This window comes from Aquarana catesbeiana, linkage group LG01, assembly GCF_042186555.1.
Source record: "Aquarana catesbeiana isolate 2022-GZ linkage group LG01, ASM4218655v1, whole genome shotgun sequence".
NCBI classification, from domain to species: domain Eukaryota; kingdom Metazoa; phylum Chordata; class Amphibia; order Anura; family Ranidae; genus Aquarana; species Aquarana catesbeiana.
The window spans coordinates 224,419,864-224,439,644 of NC_133324.1; the positions used below are offsets into that span (position 1 = coordinate 224,419,864).

Sequence of the window (19,781 nt, forward strand, 5' to 3'; positions counted from 1 at the left end):
ATCCAGAAGTAATGGAAGCTTTTTCTTTCTTTTCTTAAAACAAATATATTATTACCTAACTAGTTCCTAGAATTATGTTTTTGTTTATTCTAATCTGAAGCAATACAACCTCAATTTTATGAGTTAACATTTCTAAACAGTTGCATATGAATAAAATATGTAATTGTTTACTCTAAAAGGGTTAAAATCCCAAAATAATTCAAACTATCTTCATCAATACCAATGTTATTAACAGTACCTTTCTAACTGAATTATTTAGCCTAGGGCAAAACTAACCATATACAACCACCCTGGAATAAATAATTTCAACAAAAACTATATTCTGCACTCCAATTAATGAAACATCATTTTAATGTCTTTTGACATAGCACTTCTCTCCTGTAAGTGGAAGATCCGTGTACCCCCATTAGCCCTCCTCATTCTCCCAACCATATTATGTGGGAGTGTGACGAAGGCACTTATTCCCCTGAGAGAGATATTTATTCTCTTTCACGGGTAAATTGTGATTACTTGCAAAAAATAATTTATACAATGTATCATCTAATCTCATATGTTTTTTGTTTACTCTTTACTCCAGAATTCACTGGTTTCTTTTCTATCTTTTCATCTCTTCAGTCCACACAGGTTGATCTGCGCAGTCAGCTCTGCATAACAAAAAGTAAGTCAAAACTATTTGATCTGTTGCCATGGCACCACTGAATATACTTACCCTGAATGTTCAAGGAATAAATGTCCCTCAAAAAAGGACCAAAGCCTTCCGTACTTTCCATAACAAGAAGGCTCACATAGTATGCCTCCAAGAAACACACTTCACCAAAGATTCTACTCCAAAATATATTTCTCCTTTTTATCAACAAATTTACACGGCTTCTGCCTGTACCAAGCAAAGGGGAACTCTAATTGCATTTCACCGATCCACACCATTCACCTTATCATCAGAAATTAAAGACCCAGAAGGTAGATACCTGATACTCATGGGTTATATAATGGATACAGCAATCACGGTGATTTCCTACTACGCTCCTAACAAACAACCTACACCATTACTCTCACATATATTACAAGTGATTAATACACACAAAATAGGAACAGTGATAATGTGTGGGGATTCGAACCAGGTCCTCCTCCCATTTCTAGATAAATCACCTTTTACACCATCCAAAATAACCTCTAGATTACCTTTTTATCAACTTCTTTCCAAATACAATCTGGTAGATTCATGGAGAGAAAGTAACCCAATGAAAAAGAAATTCACTTATTTCTCGCACCCTCATCAAACCTTCACCAGAATAGATCATATTTTTCTAACAATAGGAATGATACCAGAAATTATTGCATCAGATATAATTCCGATTCCGTGGTCTGACCATAATGCAGTATACACTACTATAGCCTCAGCCATACCAAAAGCGCATGACCCAACGTGGTACTTACCGGACATAATGCTCAAACACCCACTACATCAGATGGCCATTGAACAAGCTTTAAAGGAATACATATCAATTAATAATACAACAGACATCTCCCCAATAACACTGTGGGAAGCTCATAAGCCTGTCTTGCGTGGTACAATACAAAGAAAAATGGCACTATTTAAATGGGAACGCAAAAATCTAGCAAAAAAACTAGAACTCAATTTTAATGCAGCCTACATATCATTCCAAGATAATCCATCTCAGAGTACAAAATCTCATCTGGAAAAATCTAGATTGGAATACGATCTATTTCTCACTGAGTCAGTTGATAAATCCCTCAAACGCTCCAAACACAATTTCTACATGAATACAAACAAACCAGGTACATATTTGGCTCGGGCAATAAATTCAACTAACAAATCTTTCAAACCAATACGTTTGAAATTATCAAAAAATGTTTATACTTGTAATCCAGTTAAAATAGTCCATAAATTTCACTCACATCTCGCAACTTTATACAAGACAAACAATGAATTTAATCCTACAGAGGCTGAATCCTTCTTCTCAAAAATAACCTTACCTGAGTTATCTCAGAATCAAAAAAGCAGTTTGGATGAGCCTATAACTATAGATGAAGTTGCTAACGCCATAAAAGACCTAAAACTTAACAAAAGACCAGGCCCAGACGGCTACTCGGCTTTATACTATAAAACATTCTCAGAAATACTCTCTCCCATTCTCACTGAAACTTTTAACAAACTTCTAGATGGACATTCTTTTCGGCAAGAAACACTAATAGCAATTGTTTGTATGATCCCAAAACCCCTTTCTGATGATACTTCCTGTGTGAATTATCGGCCTATCTCTCTGTTAAACCTTGATATTAAATTATTAGCAAAAATAATAGCAAAACGCCTCAATAGCATTATAGGAAAATTAATACATAGAGATCAAGTAGGCTTCATGCCAAATAGACAGGCAGGCGATAATATACGCAGGGCAGTGTTATTGGCACATATTGCTAAAAAACGGAAAATCCCTTTATGTTTTCTATCTCTCAATATTAAGAGGGCATTTGACACAGTATCCTGGCAATATATGCAATATTCATTACAAAAATGAGGTTTTGGACCCCACTTTTTAACATGCATCAAAGCATTATATAATAAACCCAAAGCCTATATAAAATATGCTGGATACAAATCTGATGCCTTTAATATCGAAAGAGGTACCCGACAGGGTTGCCCATTATCTCCCTTATTATTTGCCCTTATACTCGAACCCATGGCCCAATACATCAGAACAAACCAAACTATAACTGGCATTGAAGTAGGAGGTATCACACACAAATAATGTATATTCGCAGACGATATATTACTTTTTCTATCATCACCACAGGTCTCTGGTCCTAACTTAATACCAGCTCTTGATGGATTTGCAGCCCTATCCGGCCTTATGATTAATCCCAAGAAATGCCTAGTGCTTAATATTTCACTCACAAACATGGAGTTGATCCCAGCTAGGGCTGCACTCCCATTCACATGGGCAGAAAAATCAATCCCATATCTTGGAATTCATTTAACAGCATCTCATTCTGACTTATTCTCAACCAATTATCCTCCTGTATTAAGACAGATCACAAATCTAATAAAACAATGGTCGCAACTTCCTTTATCCTGGATAGGGAAGATTAATGCAATCAAAATGACTATTTTACCCAAATTGCTTTATCTATTCAGAGTCCTCCCTATTCCAATTCCTTCCTATTTTTTGAGAATAGTACAAAAAAGAGCAACTTCGTTTATATGGGGCTCTTCTAAACCACGTATACCTATACACACACTACATCTTCCCAAAAATAAAGGAGGCCTGGGATACCCTAATTTTACTAACTACTACAGAGCAGCACATTTGGCCAGTCTGTCCAAATACCATGCAAAACAGGAAATCCCATTATGGGTATTTATAGAGGCTTCAGAAAATGACCCTCTATTAATATCAAACTTATTATGGCTTGATCCTAAAGACCGCTTTAAAATTCATAATCCCATAACTAAACACTTCTTATCTCTCTGGGATAAACTAAAAACCAAATATCAGTTACAATCTCCACACAATCCTCTCCTTTCTTTTATCAGAAATCCGGCCTTTTATCCGGCATGGATCTACCCAAATTCTTTTAAAGCTTGGACAACATCAGGCATTCAGACACTAAATGACTTCATAGCATCTAAATCATTCCTTTCATTCCCATCGCTTAGAGAAAAATATGATCTACCAAACTCTGAGATATTTAGATATCTCCAAATCAAAAATTTCTATACACCATTCCTAAAGGGGGATACACCATTATCCCAATTATCCATTTTTGAATCAATCTGTACAAAAGATCCATTTGCTAAAGGTACAATTTCATCACTTTATAATCAATTATATGGAGTACCAAATCTTAATAGACCCTCTTACGTTCAGAGGTGGGAGGAGGACCTGGGACGAACTTTAGAAGACACGGACTGGTCTAACATATGGCTCACATCTAAGTCATCTTCACCCAACATCTTAGCACTGGAGACAAATTATAAAGTCCTAACTCGCTGGTACCTTGTACCCGCTAGAGTGGTAAAATATTCACCTAATACCTCAGCTCTTTGTTTTCGAGGATGCCCAGAAATAGGCACACATTTACACATATGGTGGATGTGCCCAGTAATCCAAACCTTCTGGAAGGAAGTCTTCGTGATTGCATCTAAAATATTTAAAAAAATAATACAACCAGATCCTTATATAACTTTACTTAATCTAAAACCGGAATGGTTAACACTCTCTCAATTCAAACTTATGATCCAACTAACAACGGCTGCAAAACAAACAGTGGCCAAGGCATGGAAATCTCCTACATTGGTACTAGCAGAAACAATTCACAGAATGAATAATACAATGTCCCATGCTAAGATGGTAGCCATTGATCAAAATCAAATTCCAAAATTTGAAAAGCTTTGGCATCCTTGGATAAAACAACAGTTCCTGTCAAACTTCAATGACTCTGTCCTGTTGCCATGGTAGCAGATTAAATGACTTACAGAGACACCCATTCTAAGGCTTCAAAGAGAACTAAAAAGAATAATAAACTGACGAGCGGGACAACCTTGTGGACCATACCTCTGCCTTTCTACCCTTTTTCTTCTTTCTCTTTCCTTTTCTCCACCTTACGATTAAAGCTCATTATCAGAATTTATTTGACCTATATACACTCTACCTGTAAACAATATGTATAGTAGGTATAAATCATTTAAATACCTACAAAAGTAACTAAGGAAATGATATATATCTTTAATTTAGGTTTACGTGAACCCAATGTTTAATATTTGAAATTTCATGATATTTACCTATATAAACCCTACTGTAAAACAATGAGCTTACTTTATAGATCCTTGTAAACTTACTTTATGTATCTTTATAATATTGTATACTCAATAAACTTCTTTTGACAAGGAAAATCAATGCAGCCAAGTATTGTATAAGTAGACATTCCAGTAATGTAAACATGTTTATTAGAACTGTCATAGTGGTAATAGCATCAGATATATATTTTTTCTTTATTTAAGGGGCATGCATACTTAGTAATGTGTAAGCGTAACACTAATGCTGCGTACACACGGCAACAAATGTTGGATGTGAGCTTGTTGTGTATGCTCCATAGAACATTTGCTGTTGGATTTTCCGCCAACAAATGTTTGAAAGGTTCTCAAATTTTCAGACAACAAAACTTGTTGTAGTAAATTCCGAGCGTGTGTACACAAGTCCGACGCACAAAAGTCCACGCATGCTCGGAATCAAGCAGAAGAGCCGCACTGGCTATTGAACTTCATTTTTCTCGGCTCGCCGTACGTGTTGTACAATCACTGCGTTCTTGACGTTCAGAATTTCCGACAACATTTGTGTGACTGTGTGTATGCAAGGCAAGTTTGAGCCAACATCCTTCAGGAAAAAAAATCCACAGTTTTGTTGTCGGAAAGTCCGATCGTGTGTACGGGGCATTAGAGGTATTTTTTACCTCTCACAGGGATCACAGAATTCCACCTGACAATGCCTTTACCTGATTTTCTCTCCTGATTTCTGCCCCAGAAAATGCTTAAGAAAGCTTTCTAAACGTTTTAAACATAATGTCATTAAATTATAAACCCTGTAACTAGTATTTGTTTGCAACGTTAAGATCATTGACCTTTGCAGATGCAGTCACTGTGAACCAATTAATTCTTAACGTTCAGAATGCAAGCCCTTAAGGTGGTTGAAGTTGTTCTCTCAGAAGTTCAGCTCTTGCTGCAGTGAGTCAGCAGCCTTCAAGTCTTTTAATCTCTAAAGTTAACACACAGGTGCTCTGTGAGAGGAGCAGAGGGAGCTGAGCTGTTAAGAGAACTGCTTCAACAACATGTGCTTCTCCTTTGAAGGAAGATGTATTACTCTACAAATACTTTAATGTCCATATCCAGACCACAGATTAATTTTAAGGCTTTAAATGAATTAAATGTCTTTGCTTCTCCCAACTTACTTGTAGGCAGGTAGAGATTTTTCATACATTAGGTAGTGCTGTACCATCATACAGATGGAGGCGAGTTTGTTAGGGGAAATTGTCCCTCATGGACTTCATCTGGGTCTCAGGGGGAGTAGCTGTCTGATTGGATGTTACACCTCTGGTGGCCATCTTGGGTAAGGGAACCTTTTCAATAAGAGGACCTACAGCATTTTGGCACACTTCTAGCGAGTGGATGGTAGGGAGAGAAACCTGGTTGTGCAGGACAGTGATTAATTCAGGGTCAGGTTCCTGGCAAGGAGGGATAGCTTAGGGAACAGGCTCCCTTCTCACTATGCACATGGTGAACGGTGCAGAGATGTGGAGCTGGTGCAGATTGCAGGAGCATTCTTTGCCTTTTCCCAAAAAGGACACCAGCTCTGATAATGGATGCCATCCTCTAGTAAAATGTACTATTTTTCTGAGGATCTGTATATTCCCTAAACTGTTGATAGATCTGCTGAAGATCAGTTTATCTGTTGCTGCAAACCAAAAGTGCAAGATTTATATAAAAGACATTACTGCCATATACACTGTATTTCCTCCCAATACAAGGCACTCAACTTAGGCCCTACACACTGGTGGGTGACAATAGTTAGATTTTCAGCTTCCTTGTGCTTTGTTATTTCAATAGGTGGGGCTTATTTAACCCTGGGAACACAAGTTAACTGGTCACACTGTATAGACCGCTTTGATGTCAGAACATTCTGTTTACACAGATATACAGTACATTACTGGAACTGCCATACGCACTTAACAGAGGAGAATATCCTAGAAAGTACTCTATATTGAATATTGTATGCTTGCCATCCTGGCGCTTACTCACAATCTGCACCAAACTGGTAAATTTCCTCTGGGCTGGCAGTAGAAGGTAAAACAGTGCCATTTCTTAGCGTGAAGTCATCTGCAGGATCATCATTCATAACTCCCAGAAGTCCTTGGGTTTTGTTTTTGAAAATCTCAGGAAGAAGAATTGACAGACTGAGAAATCCTCCTATTTCTCTCACTTCCACCCCAGCTCCCGAGGCGAACATTACTGTGACATTGGTGTTATAGGGTGAGAATAAGAAAACCCCTAAACAAAATGAACAGAAATATTTTTTTCACTGAGCACTGGTAGACAAGGTAAAATAGCCACTTTCAATTCTTTTAGACAGATTTTACAAAATCAGCAAAAAAAAAAAGTGATTTTTCTTAACATCCATGTACAGGTTAATACTAAAGTCAATATGCTTGTATTAACTGTATCCTGGATTTAGCAGCAGATGATAGTTAAAATTACCAGAGCAATTCATTTTGGTGCAGGGAACTGGACAGTGGACACCGGGTAATGTTTGGCACAGACCTGTATGGAGTTGTTGCTGGTACATCTGGTACCTGATAACGTTAATCTGGCTATAAGGAAATAATGATTTTTGACTTGTAAAATTCTTTTCTTGGAATACAGTACAGTACACACACTTTTTTTTTACATCTTGACCATATAGGTTATATACTGCCACCCTCAGGTAAGGACACTGGCAAACAAAGTTGTTAGGACAACACATATAACATCTCCCCCTGCCAGCAATCCTTAGTTTTTTGCTAGTGTCCTTTTGTGGTGGACTACCTTTTTTATTGCGAACAGGTTTCTGACTTGTAATGTTCCAATATTCCTGAAAGACTACTGTTGGTTCTTCAAATTGAGATACCCTTCTCCCCCTGGCTGCATTCACAATACTGCGGAAATATGATTGCAGCTTGTAGATTGGTTGTCTCTCAGCAGCGCTTCAGGGAATTCTCGCTAGACCCATCCACGTGGAAGGTGGGGCCGGCCTATAATGTTGCCTTTGTTACTAGAATCTGCATTTGGTGCTCACTCATGGTACAGCAGTACAACATGGTGCAAGTATCTGCAGAGTGCTCTACTGGCCCAAGGCAGTGGCAATCCAAATCCTGGTAACTGCAGTCCCTGAAGACCCTTTCCATGGGGTATGCCCTCCTGCCTGTAGAGGACAAAGAAGGGAGTCCCCACCTGGTGGGTTCTTCCCAGGGAAGGAGCCAGTACTCTGGTGTGGTAAGTGTGGGGGTTAGATCATTTATATCCTGGATCTAGTAGCAGATGATAGCTAAATTACCAGAACATTTGATTTTGACACAAGGAATCGGGCACAGGTAATGCTTGGTACAGAACTGCATAGAGTTGTTGGTGATACATTTGGTACCTGAAAAGGTTAATTTGGCTGTTTAAGAAATATAAATGTATGAATTGCCTATAAAATGCTTTTCACGGAGTACAGTACAGAACACATGCTCTTTCAAGTCTTGACCATGGGTTATATGCTTTCACATCCTTAGGTGAGGACACTGGCAAACAAAGTTGATAGGAGGACACCCATATATACTGTAACCCCTCACAGTCCCTGAAATCCTCAACTTTTTTAGCAAGCAGAGGAGAATGCCAAGACAAAAGAGAAGGTGGCCTGTGTTCTGTACTGTAATTCAAAAAAACGATTTTACAGGTAAATCAACAATCCCTATTTCTTAATCTTACATCACAGGGCACATAACACATCTGAGGCGGTGGACAACTTGCAAACCATACCAACAGGCTCAAAACAAAGAAATCAGGTTCCCAACAGAAGATTGGGTGGCAGGCTTTCAAATCTCTGAACCAGCCAAGTCAAGTCAAGCCAAGTGCTGAAAAGCCAAGAGACAACGACTGAAGGTGTCGATTGAGTCTTAACAGGGAAAGGAGGATTACTATCTGTCAAGGTGTAAGCCTTAGTGATAACCTGCCTAATCAACCTAAAGATAGTGGAATGAGGTGCAAAATAGCCCTTGTGAGAGTACGCAGGCAGGATAAGCAAAGAATCCAAGGTTTGGATGGAAGCAGCGGCTGTGAGGGAAACTTGCACTGTGCGTACTCTAAACAATGTAGAGCAGGGGTGTCCAGCTGTTGTGGAACTTCAAGTCCCATTATGTCTCTGCCTGAGAGAGTCATACTTGTAACTGTCAGCTTTGCAATGACTCATTGAACTTGTAGTTTCCCAACAGCTGGAGGGCAGGCCCAGTTTGACACCTGTAATGTAGAGAGATATCCTTGAGATACTTTGGAACAGGACAAAAAGAACGCAGGGCAATGTCCTGAATAGGGTGGGAGGAGGAAACCACTTTAGGGAAAAAGGAGGCCCAGAGGACTCAAAACCATCTTTATTAAGATAAGGTAGAGTTCCTTACAGGATAAGGCCACCAGTTCTGGCAGCACAAGAAAAGACATCTTATGCTGTGTACACACTATCAGACTTTTCGACAGCAAAGGTCCATCGGAACGAATCCGCTGGACAATTCGATCGTGTGTGGGCTTCATCGGACCTTTGCTGTCGAAAAATCAGACGGACTTTAGAAATAGAACATGTTTCAAATCTTTCCGACGGACTCGAATCTGGTCGAAAAATCCATTCGTCTGTATGCTAGTCCGACGGACGAACAACGACGCAAGGGCAGCTATTGGCTACTGGCTATGAACTTCCTTTTTCTAGTCCGGTCGTATGTCATCAAGTTCAAATCAGTCGGACTTTGGTGTGATCGCGTGGAGGCAAGTCCGTTGCGTCGGAACTCCGTCGAAAGTCCGTCAAAAAGTCCTTTGGAGTTCAGTCCGTCGAAAGTCCGTCAAAAAGTCCTTTGGAGTTCAGTCCGTCGAAAGTCCGCTCGTGTGTACGCGGCATGACAAATATGGTAAGCCAATATCCAGAATGGCCTCAAGAAGACCTGACAGGACCAAACTGAGATAACAAGGAGAGGTGTGGGGGGGGAGTGATGTGACCCACCCTCTGAATAAAGGCCTTTATCAGAGAATGAGAGTCCAGCAGTCTCTGAAAGAGAATGGCCAGTGTTGACACGTGACCATTCAGGGTGCTTAAGGTTAAATATTGCTCCTGCCCAGATAGGAGATAAGTCAAAATACATCCCATGGTGTATATTCTAGGGTGAAACTTCCATGCCTTGCACTAGGGAAGTAAGCCTTCAAAGTGTAATGATGTGTTAGAGGTCAATTTCCTAGCTTTAAGCAGAGTATGAATAATTAAGTCAGAGAGACCTCACAGAACATGGGTTTCAACAGCCAAGCTGTCAAAGCCAGCAACTGTGAAGCAGAATGGTAGGTGTATAGGTGTATATGAACTGAAGGTGTACATGGTGAAAAATTAAATATACTCGCGCTGAAAGTGAAAAAATCAAAAATGAAAAAAATGGATGATAATTGCAGCTGCTGTACACAAAGTGCTCTTCACTTGGATGATTAAAATAAAATAATTACAGCGCTCGCAATAGTGCATGAAAAAAGTGCTAAGGTGCTCCAATCCTCATATAGTGCTCCAAAACGTCCACTCCGTGGTGTGGCACACACCCCTCCTGTGTCCCCACTCACCAGCTAAAATGGACCCCTAGCTTTTCAGTCTAGGGGTCATAAGAGCTCTAAAACTTGCCAGAAATGGCGACTCTCAGAAGGTCCAATGGATATCTCCCCCAGCGTGGTAGTCACAATTTGGTACTAATAGTGAAGCACAGTAAGGCCGGTATTTATTGCACAAATGCAGGTTGGTACTTACAGGACAGGGATGTAAAATAAGCATATAATGCAGGGATAAAATCCAGGAAATGCTGCATCCAAGGTGCGTTCCACTGAAACCGACGTCTTTTGGACTTGGCACTGGAAATTACATCAATGCGTTTCACCCTCCCACAAGGCATCATCAAGGACCTCCAAGATGTATATGAACTGATCCCACAGATTCACCAGTGCATTCACAGCAAATGTCTTTGGATCTTGGATTCTGGCCACAAACCTGTCCACCTTATTGCTGAAATGGGGTGGCAACATATCTATATTCAGTGCCCTCCCAGCATTGACAGATGTCCTTGAACATCTTTTGGTAAAGAGACCATTCCCCTGCATCCAGGCTCTGGCAACTGAGAAAGTCTGCTTGTCACTTGTCTACTCTGGGAATGTGGATTGCTGAGAAGGCTTGAATGTGACTGTCATGTTCTCACGTACCTTGTGGATGAGCCCGATAATGCAGAGGAAGGCCTCCCTTTATATATCTGACTCGTGGCCCCTAATAAAGCAGACAGGGGACCTGAGATGCAGAATAGTATATGAGTGCCTGGAAGGTTTGTTGTCAGAGGAGCTGCTCTGGAATTTCTGATGCCACAGGGATGAGGACCAGTGAGATGAGAGGTCAGGACAGCAGGTAGTCTTGGAGCTGGATCAGTGTATATCAGGACACCACACACCTGGATGCTAGTGACAGCCCACCGTGGATGAGCCCTTAGGGATATGGAGCACAAATAGGCACAGGCACACTGGGTCATACACAGGCTTGAGATGTCAGGACAAATGCAGAGGCCAAGGCAGATTGGGGTACAGGCCAGGTTGGCAACAGGCGGACAGCATGGTAATCAAAGGAACAGGCAGGATCAAAGTCAAGGACAAGCCGGGGTCAGGTGCAGGCAGAAGGCAGGAAGAGTCAAAGGCAAGCCAGGTCAAACACAGGAACAGGTCTCTGAAGCAGGTTACAAGTAACAGGGGTCACGGGAAAGTTGCAAATCAGACAGCACTGGCTCTGTTTACAAGCCCTGTTTAAATAGCTCATCTGGCGCCAAGACATGCACCAGCAGCAGGATTCCTTCTGTAGAGAATTCCTGACATTGCCCCCCCCCCAAAGGGAAGCCCCCGGATGCCCAACTGGGCCAGTCTTACAGCATGGGTTTTCTTAAATGATTGCATCAGTCTTTTGGCATTGATATTATTTTCAGGCTCCCATGAGTTATTTTCTGGCCCGTAACCCTTCCTTTTAATTAAATATTGAATTTGATTGTACCATTTTCTGCAGTCCAGAATTGCTTCAACCTCAAATTCCTCCTCTCCGTTGTTTATTACAGGTTCCGGTGGATCAGTGCTTCATTCTGGAAAAAAGATCAGGGATAACAGGTTTTAACAAATTGACATGAAAAACAGAATGGATTTTGAATGAATCAGGTAACTCCAACTCCTAGGCTACATCATTAATTTTCCTTTTCACAGGGAAGGGTCCCACAAATTTTGGGCCCAATTTCCTTGAAGGGCATGCTAGTTTTAGGTTTGTTGTGGATAGCCATACTTGGTTGCCTGGTTCCAAGATTAATTCTCCACGTTTCTTTTTATCAAAGACCTTTTTGTTATACTCCTGCAGTAGTTTGTCGTTATTGTTGAAAAAATTTATTGTTTTAGACAGCGAGAACTGAACATTCTGGAATGGTGACCGGTAGGAAGGATGGGTGAAAGCAATAGTTGGCAGAAATTGGGGCCTGTTTAGTAGCAGAATGAGAGGAGTTGTTATAGGCAAATTTGGCTAAGAGAAGCAGGGAGACCCAGTCATCTTGGGAGAAGGATGAAAAGCAGCGCAGGTACTGTTCCAGGGTTTGGTTGGTTCTTTCTGTTTGCCCGTTCGTCTTCGGATGGTATGCCGAAGAGAAGGATAGCTCAATTTCCAGAGATCCACATACGGCTTTCCAGAACCTGGAGGTGAACTGCACCCCACGGTCAGATACGATATTGGCTGGGAGTTCATGAAGCCTTATGACTTCTTTAATCAAGACTTGCGCTGTTTTTGCAGCTGAGGGTGTCCCCTTCATTGGTATGAAGTGGGCCATTTTTGACAATCTATCTACCACCACAAAGATGGTAGTAAAGCCTTCTGCTGGGGGGAAGCTTTACGATAAAATCCATTGAGATCATTCTCCATGGTCTCTCTGGGACAGGCAATGGTTTCAGCAAACCCCAGGCCTTGACTTTGCTGTTCTTATTTCGGGTGCAGATGGTACAAATTTCCATGTATTTTCTACAGTCACATGCCACCTGGGACCACCAGAATGTGCGTTGCACAAGTTCAGCAGTCTTCAAGGCGCCAAAATGTCCAGCCAACTTGTGATCATGGCAAAGTTCCAATACTGCTACCCTTATGTGTCTGGGTACAAAGATCTTGTCTTTGTGGTGTAACAGACTGTCTTTCACCTGTAAGTTGGTTTCCGAGGAGGAGGCAGTTTGCAAGGAGGCTTGTTTGATCCGAGACAGTAAGTCTTCCTGTAATACAAGAAAGTTTCCTGAGGGCAGGATGGTGTCCAGGGATGTGGTTTTTTCAAAGTCATTGAACATACGGGATAATGCATCAGGCTTGGTGTTCTTCGACCCAGGTCTATAGGTTACATGAAATATAAATCTGAAGGAAAATAATGCCCACCTGGCCTGATGTAGTTTTAATCTCTTTGCTGTCCTCAGGTACTCCAAATTTTTATGATCTGTGTAGACCAAAATTGGGTGTGCCGCTCCCTCCAATAGATACCGCCACTCTACCAGTGCCCCTTTGATGGCCAGGAGCTCCTGATCCCCCACATCTTAGCTCCTCCCAGCTGTTGACAATTTGTGGGAGAAAAATGCAACTGGGTATAGGAGAGCTTTGGACCCTTGCCGTTGTGACAATACTGCTCCAACCGCTATTTCAGACGCATCGACCTCAAGAAAGAACAGCAGAGCTGGATCAGGATGTTTCAAGATGGATGAAGATGGGAACAACTTTTTCAGGGTTTCAAAGGCTGCCTGAGCTCCAGAGGACCAGTGGAATTGTATGCCTTGCCTGGTTAATTCTGTGATGAGAGCAATGATGGCAGAAAACCCCCCTAATGAACTTTCTGTAAAAGTTGACAAATCCGATTAAACGTTGAATTCCTTTTTTGTCTGTAGGAACTGGCCAGTCCAGAATAGCGGTAACTTTCTGAGGATCCATTTTGATGCCTTCAACTGAGATAATTAGCCCAAGAAAATGAATGCTCTGTAGCTCGAATTCACATTTTCCTGCTTTGGCATATAGGCCATGGTGCCAAAGCGGCGTTAGCACACTCTTGCCATGCCTGCGGGGGTCATCCAAGGAGGATTGGCAGGGGATGACAAGGCTTGGACCTGCTCTTCCAGCCAGGTGTACCCTTCTTGTAAATTTTTGACAGCTTGCATCAGACCTGCCAGTTGTCGACAAAGTTCTTCCATAAGGGAGGTTCCTTGCTCAGGCTCAGACATGGCTGTCTGATACTGTCACATTCTCATGTACCTTGTGGATGAACCCCATAATGCAGAGGAAGGCCTTCCTTATCTGACTCGCGGCCCCTGATAGAGCAGACAGGGGACCTGAGAGTGCAGAATGGTGAGTGCCTGGCAGGTTAGTTGTCAGAGGAGCTGCTCCAGAAATCCTGATGCCACAGGGATGAGGACCAGTGAGATGAGAGGTCAGGACAGCAGGTACTCTTGGAGTTGGATCAGCAGGTATCAGGACACCACACACCTGGATGCTAGTGGCAGCCCACCGCGGATCAGCCCTGAGGGATATGGAACGCAGACAGGCACACTGGGTCATACACAGGCTTGAGATGTCAGGACAAGTGCAGAGGCCAAGGCAGATCGGGGTACAGGCCAGGTTGGCAACAGGCGGACAGCATGGTAATCAAAGGAACAGGCAGGATCAAAGTCAAGGACAAGCCGGGGTCAGGTGCAGGCAGAAGGCAGGAAGAGTCAAAGGCAAGCCAGGTCAAACACAGGAACAGGTCTCTGAAGCAGGTTACAAGTAACAGGGGTCACGGGAAAGTTGCAAATCAGACAGCACTGGCTCTGTTTATAAGCCCTGTTTAAATAGCTCATCTGCGCTCTCAAACGTGCACCAGCAGCAGGATTCCTTCTGTAGTGAATTTCCTGACAGTGCCTTTTGGCCAAGCTACAATTAGATCTTCATCTCAAAGGGCTGCGTGGCTTTTGGTGCCACCAAGATGATTGATGTAAGCTTTAGTTGTGGTCCTACTGAACCCATGGGGATGCTATGAAGCTGGTTGGTTGACTGAAGCAGGGATAGGTGAATGAATCTTAGTTCGAAAATGTTGATGAGAAATCCAGACTTTCTTAAGGGCCATGTCGTTTGGACTATTTCAGTCCCTAGAGCACCTTGTCAGCCTAGCATCTATTATGAGAACTGTCAAGGTTATTGGGAGAAATGACTTCCCTGATTCCACCACAGGGCTGGTTAGCTTTTCTCATGCAGCCAGCACATTGAACTGCACAAGCCTGGAGTGAAACTGGGTAATGGGTGAACATCACTGTCTCAGATAAGACCATTATGAGGCCCATGCAAAATCAGACTCCTGGAAGGTTTTTGGAGTGCATGGTCTGAACATGAGCTTGGAGGGTCAACAATGATTTCTGGGGAAGAAACACCCAGGCTTGGGCCGTTTCCAAGACTAGACCCAGGTACTCCAAGTAGCAGGTTGGACACAACTTAGACTTCCTAGGCTGAGAATCCCCTGAAAGCTCTAAAGCGTCTTTATTATATTTTGCACATTGGCCACCAGGGCCATCCAAACATTCAATAATTGTGCTTTCCTAAAAGTGCAGCAGCAAGAGGATCAATGCAAGCACTTTGTGAAGACCAACGGCTATGCAAAGGCCAAAGAGAAGAGACAAAAACTGGAAATGCTTCTTGCCTACCACAAACTGCAGGAACTGCTAATGTGGGGGAAAATGGGATTATGTAAACTTGCAACCTTGATGTCTATCAGTGCTAGAAACCCTCCTTGTTTCAGCGAAGCAGTTACAGACTAGGTTGATTCCATTGAGCAATTTTTGGGTCTGCAAGAAAATGAAGACCTTCAAGCCTAGGATGGGACAAATGCCACAGCTGAGCTTTGGAATCATAAACAGGTTTAAATAAAAGCCTTTTTCTTGGAGAGAGCAATCACTCCCAAAAAGTGAGCTCTAAAGCAGTCAGAAGGCCTTGCAATCTTGATGAAGAGGTGGGCAGATTCAAGGGCACAAAGTGGGTAGGTGGTAGCCAGCAGATCTCCATCATGTACCCTTGGAATTAGGGCTGCTGATAAGGCAGTACAGCCAGACCTCATGTACTGGGCCTGGGCCCCATCAGTTCAAAAGGGGGGCCCAGACACCTACTGAGCAGGAGGCCGACTGCACTGCCTTATTGCTGACACTTGTGGATCCAGTGCAGCTGAGACTGCAGAGAAAGAGACTGATGAATCTCTGTCCTCAGTCCCTTTCTCTGTCTCAAATGTTAGACACCAGGGGACCCCTGATATTTCACCAAAGCCCCCCCCTTAAAAAATTAAGAACTTGTTTGAATGTTTTATATTGCCCCCTCACTGCCTGTTTTAATCCCACACTAGCACACCACAACTGCATGCTTTGCACGTGGTTGTGGGGCACTTGCAAAGCAGCGCTATTCAATTAAATGGGTATTTATCGATGAGAGTATAGTATCTGCCATGGCTGCGAACCATAGCATCGCAGCCATGGCATTTCAGTGTGGGGGGGGGGGTTGCCCTGTCAGGAAAGCTGTATGGGGCTCGTTATTTCTAACAGAAGCCCTGCTTGGAACACCCCATTCTGCATCCAAAATTCCCAGTCTAGGCAGCCAAGAAGGCCTATGGATGTTCCCTCACTAGCAAAATTGGGGACATGCCTTTATTATGGGAATCAATGAAATCAATGGGAGCTGAATGATTAAAAAAAAAAAAAATTGGACTATTTTCTAAGTTAATAGGGGGGTTCATTTGGCTGGGAGGAGCGATTTTTTGGTACTGCACTGCTTTAACTGGTAATTGTGCGGTCATGCAATGTTGTACCCAAATAAAATGTGCAACCTTTTTTTCCACAAATAGAGCTTTCTTTTGATGGTATTATTGCCTCTGTGATTTTTATTTTTTGTGATATAAACGGAAAAAGACTGAAAATTTTGAAAAAAAAAATGATATTTTCTAATTTTTGTTATAACAAAAAAAATGAATAAACTCAATTTTAGTCATACATTTAGGCCAAAATGTATTCAGCCACATGTCTTTGGTAAAAAAAAGTCAATAAGCGTATATTTATTTTATTTATTTTATATATTTATAGTTTGCGCAAAAGTTATAGCATCTACAAACTAGGGTACATTTTCTGGAATTTATGCAGCTTATAGTTTATGACTGCCTATCTCATTTCTTGAGGTGCTAAAACGGCAGGGCAGTACAAACCCCTCCCAAATGACCCAATTTTGGAAAGTAGAAACCCCAAGGAAATTGTTGAGAGGCATGTTGAGCCCATTGAATATTTTATTTTTTTGTCAAAAGTGATTGAAAAATGACAAAAAAAAAAAAATTACACAAAGTTGTCACTAAATGATATATTGCTCACACATGGCATGGTTATATGTGGAATTACACCCCAAAATACATTCTTCTGCTTCTCCTGAGTACGGGGATACCACATGTGTGGAACTTTTTGGCAGTCTAACTGTGTACAGGACCCCGAAAACCAATCACCGCCTTCAGGATTTCTAAGGGCGTACATTTTTGATTTCACTCCTCACTGCCTATCACAGTTTCGGAAGCCATGAAATGCCCAGTTAGCACAACCCCCCCCCCCCAAATGACCCCATTTTGGAAAGTAGACACCCTAAGCTATCTGCTGAGAGGCATGTTGAGTATTTTGCAGATCTCACTTTTTGTCACAAAGTTTTGAAAATTGAAAAAAGAAAAAAAAATACATTTTTTTTCTTTCTTCATTTTCAAAAATAAATGAGATCTGCAAAATACTCACCATTCCTCTTAGCAAATATCTTGGGGTGTCTACTTTCCAAAATGGGGTCATTTGTGGGGGTTTTGTGCTATCTGGACATTTCGGGGCCTCCGTAACTGTGATAGGTAGTGAGGAGTAAAATTACAATTTTACGCCTTTAGAAAGCCTGAAAGCGGTGCTTGGATTTTGGGGTCCTGTACGTGGCTAGGCTCCCAAAAAGTCTCATGCATGAGGCATCCCTGTACAAAGGAGAAGCAGCAGAATGTATTTTGGGGTATAATTCCACATATAACCATGCCATGTTTGAACAATATTTCATTTAGTGACAACTTTGTGTAAAAAAAGAAAAAAAATTGTAATTTTCCCGAAACTTTTGGCAAAAAATCAAATATTCCATGGACACAAAATGCCTCTCAGTAAAAAGCTTGAAATGTCTTCTTTTCAAAATGGGGTAATTTTTTGGGGGTTTTGTGCTATCTTGGCATTTTATGGCCTTTAAACTATGATAGGTAGTGAGGAGTAAAATCAAAAATTTACACCCTTCGAAATGTGACAACTTTGTTCAAAAAAAAGTGTCATTTTCCCGAAACTTGTGACAAAATATAAAATATTCCATGGACTCAACATGCCTATCAGCAAATAGCTTGGGGTGTCTACTTTCCAAAAAGGGGTCATTTGGGGAGGGGGGGTTTGAACTGTCCTGGCATTTTATACACAACATTTAGAAGCTTATGTCACACATCACTCACGCTTCTAACCACTTGAAGACAAAGTCCTTTCTGACACTTTTTGTTTACATGAAAAAATATTTTTTTTGCAAGAAAATTACTTTGAACCCCCAAACAGTATATCTTTTTTTAAAGCAAAGGCCCTACATGCATGGTGCAATTGCTGTTTACATATGACACCAGACCGATGCTTCCATTCGCCTTTGCGCGTGAGCATGGGGGACAGGGGTGTTTTTTTTTTTTAATTATTTATTTTGCTTTTTTATTATATTTTTAAACTGTTCCTTTCATTTTTTTTATCATTTTTATTGCTATCTCAGGGAATGGAAATATCCTCTATGATAGCAATAGGTAGTGACAGGTACTCTTTTTTGAAAAAATTGGAGTCTATTAGACTCTAGATCTCTCCTCTGCCCTCAAAGCACCAAGATCAGTGTGATAAAATGCTTTGCCAATTTCCCAATGGCGCTATTTATATCCGGCAAAGTCATGAAATGCTCGTAGCTTCCGGTTTCTTAGGCCATAGAGATGATTGGAGCCATTCTGGTCTCTGATCAGCTCTATGGTCAGCTGGCTGAACCACCGGCTGCATTCTCGGGTTTCCTGTTGGAACAGGAGAGCCCGAGAAAACCATGGAAGACGGTGGGGAGGGGGGACATTCCATCCCACTCCTTTAAAAGCAGTCTAGAGGCTAATTAGCTGCTAGGATTGCTTTTATATGAAAGCCGACTGCTGGCTGTAAAGAATGATACCAAGATAATCATTCTCGTATAACCACTCAAAGTCTAGAAACATACAGTACATTGCTGGTCCTTGTTGGGCATACATTGTAATGTTCTTTTTTTCATGCAGCCTGTGGGCTGAACAAAAAAAAGAGATTGATTGGTGGGTATGCCCACCATTTAGAATACCGCCCTTCATCCACCCACTTCTAATGATGGGCATATGTGCACCATTTTGTTTTTAACAGTGGTGGTGAAATCACCTCCTAGAGCGCTGGAGTTGCTGATTTACGTATTGTGGGAGCAAACGCTGTTGCTGTCAGGATAAATAAATCAGTGCTGAAGCTGAATGGCCTAAAAAATAGACATGTGCATTTAGTTTAGTTCCGAATCGAAATTCGGACGAAATTTTCATTATTCGGACATTCGGATGCATCCAAAATACCGAATTACAATACTAACGAATTTAAACGAATCCGAAATGTTTCGAATCGAAAACCCACGAACGAAATTCGAATCGAATTCGAATCGAATTCGAAAACAAATTCGAAATCTATTCGATTCGAAAACAAATTCGAAATCTATTCGATTCGAATGCGAAAACAAATTCGAATCGAATTAGAAAAAATATAAATTGATTTCTAAAAAAGAATACAATAAAATAGAATATAAAATAATAAAACAATAGAATAAAAATAAAAGAATTGTAAAGAATAGAATAGA

At 41.3% G+C, this 19,781-nt stretch overlaps 1 protein-coding gene across 1 annotated transcript in view; it reads right to left on the reverse strand.

Moving 5' to 3' along the window:
• SUSD2 (sushi domain containing 2) overlaps positions 1–19,781 on the reverse strand; it is a 351,916-nt gene that overhangs the window by 142,954 nt on the left and 189,181 nt on the right. Inside the window, exon 11 of the mRNA XM_073625468.1 lies at positions 6,812–7,060. Within this exon, the coding sequence (XP_073481569.1) occupies positions 6,812–7,060 (249 nt within the window). The remainder of the gene's footprint in view (positions 1–6,811; positions 7,061–19,781) is intronic.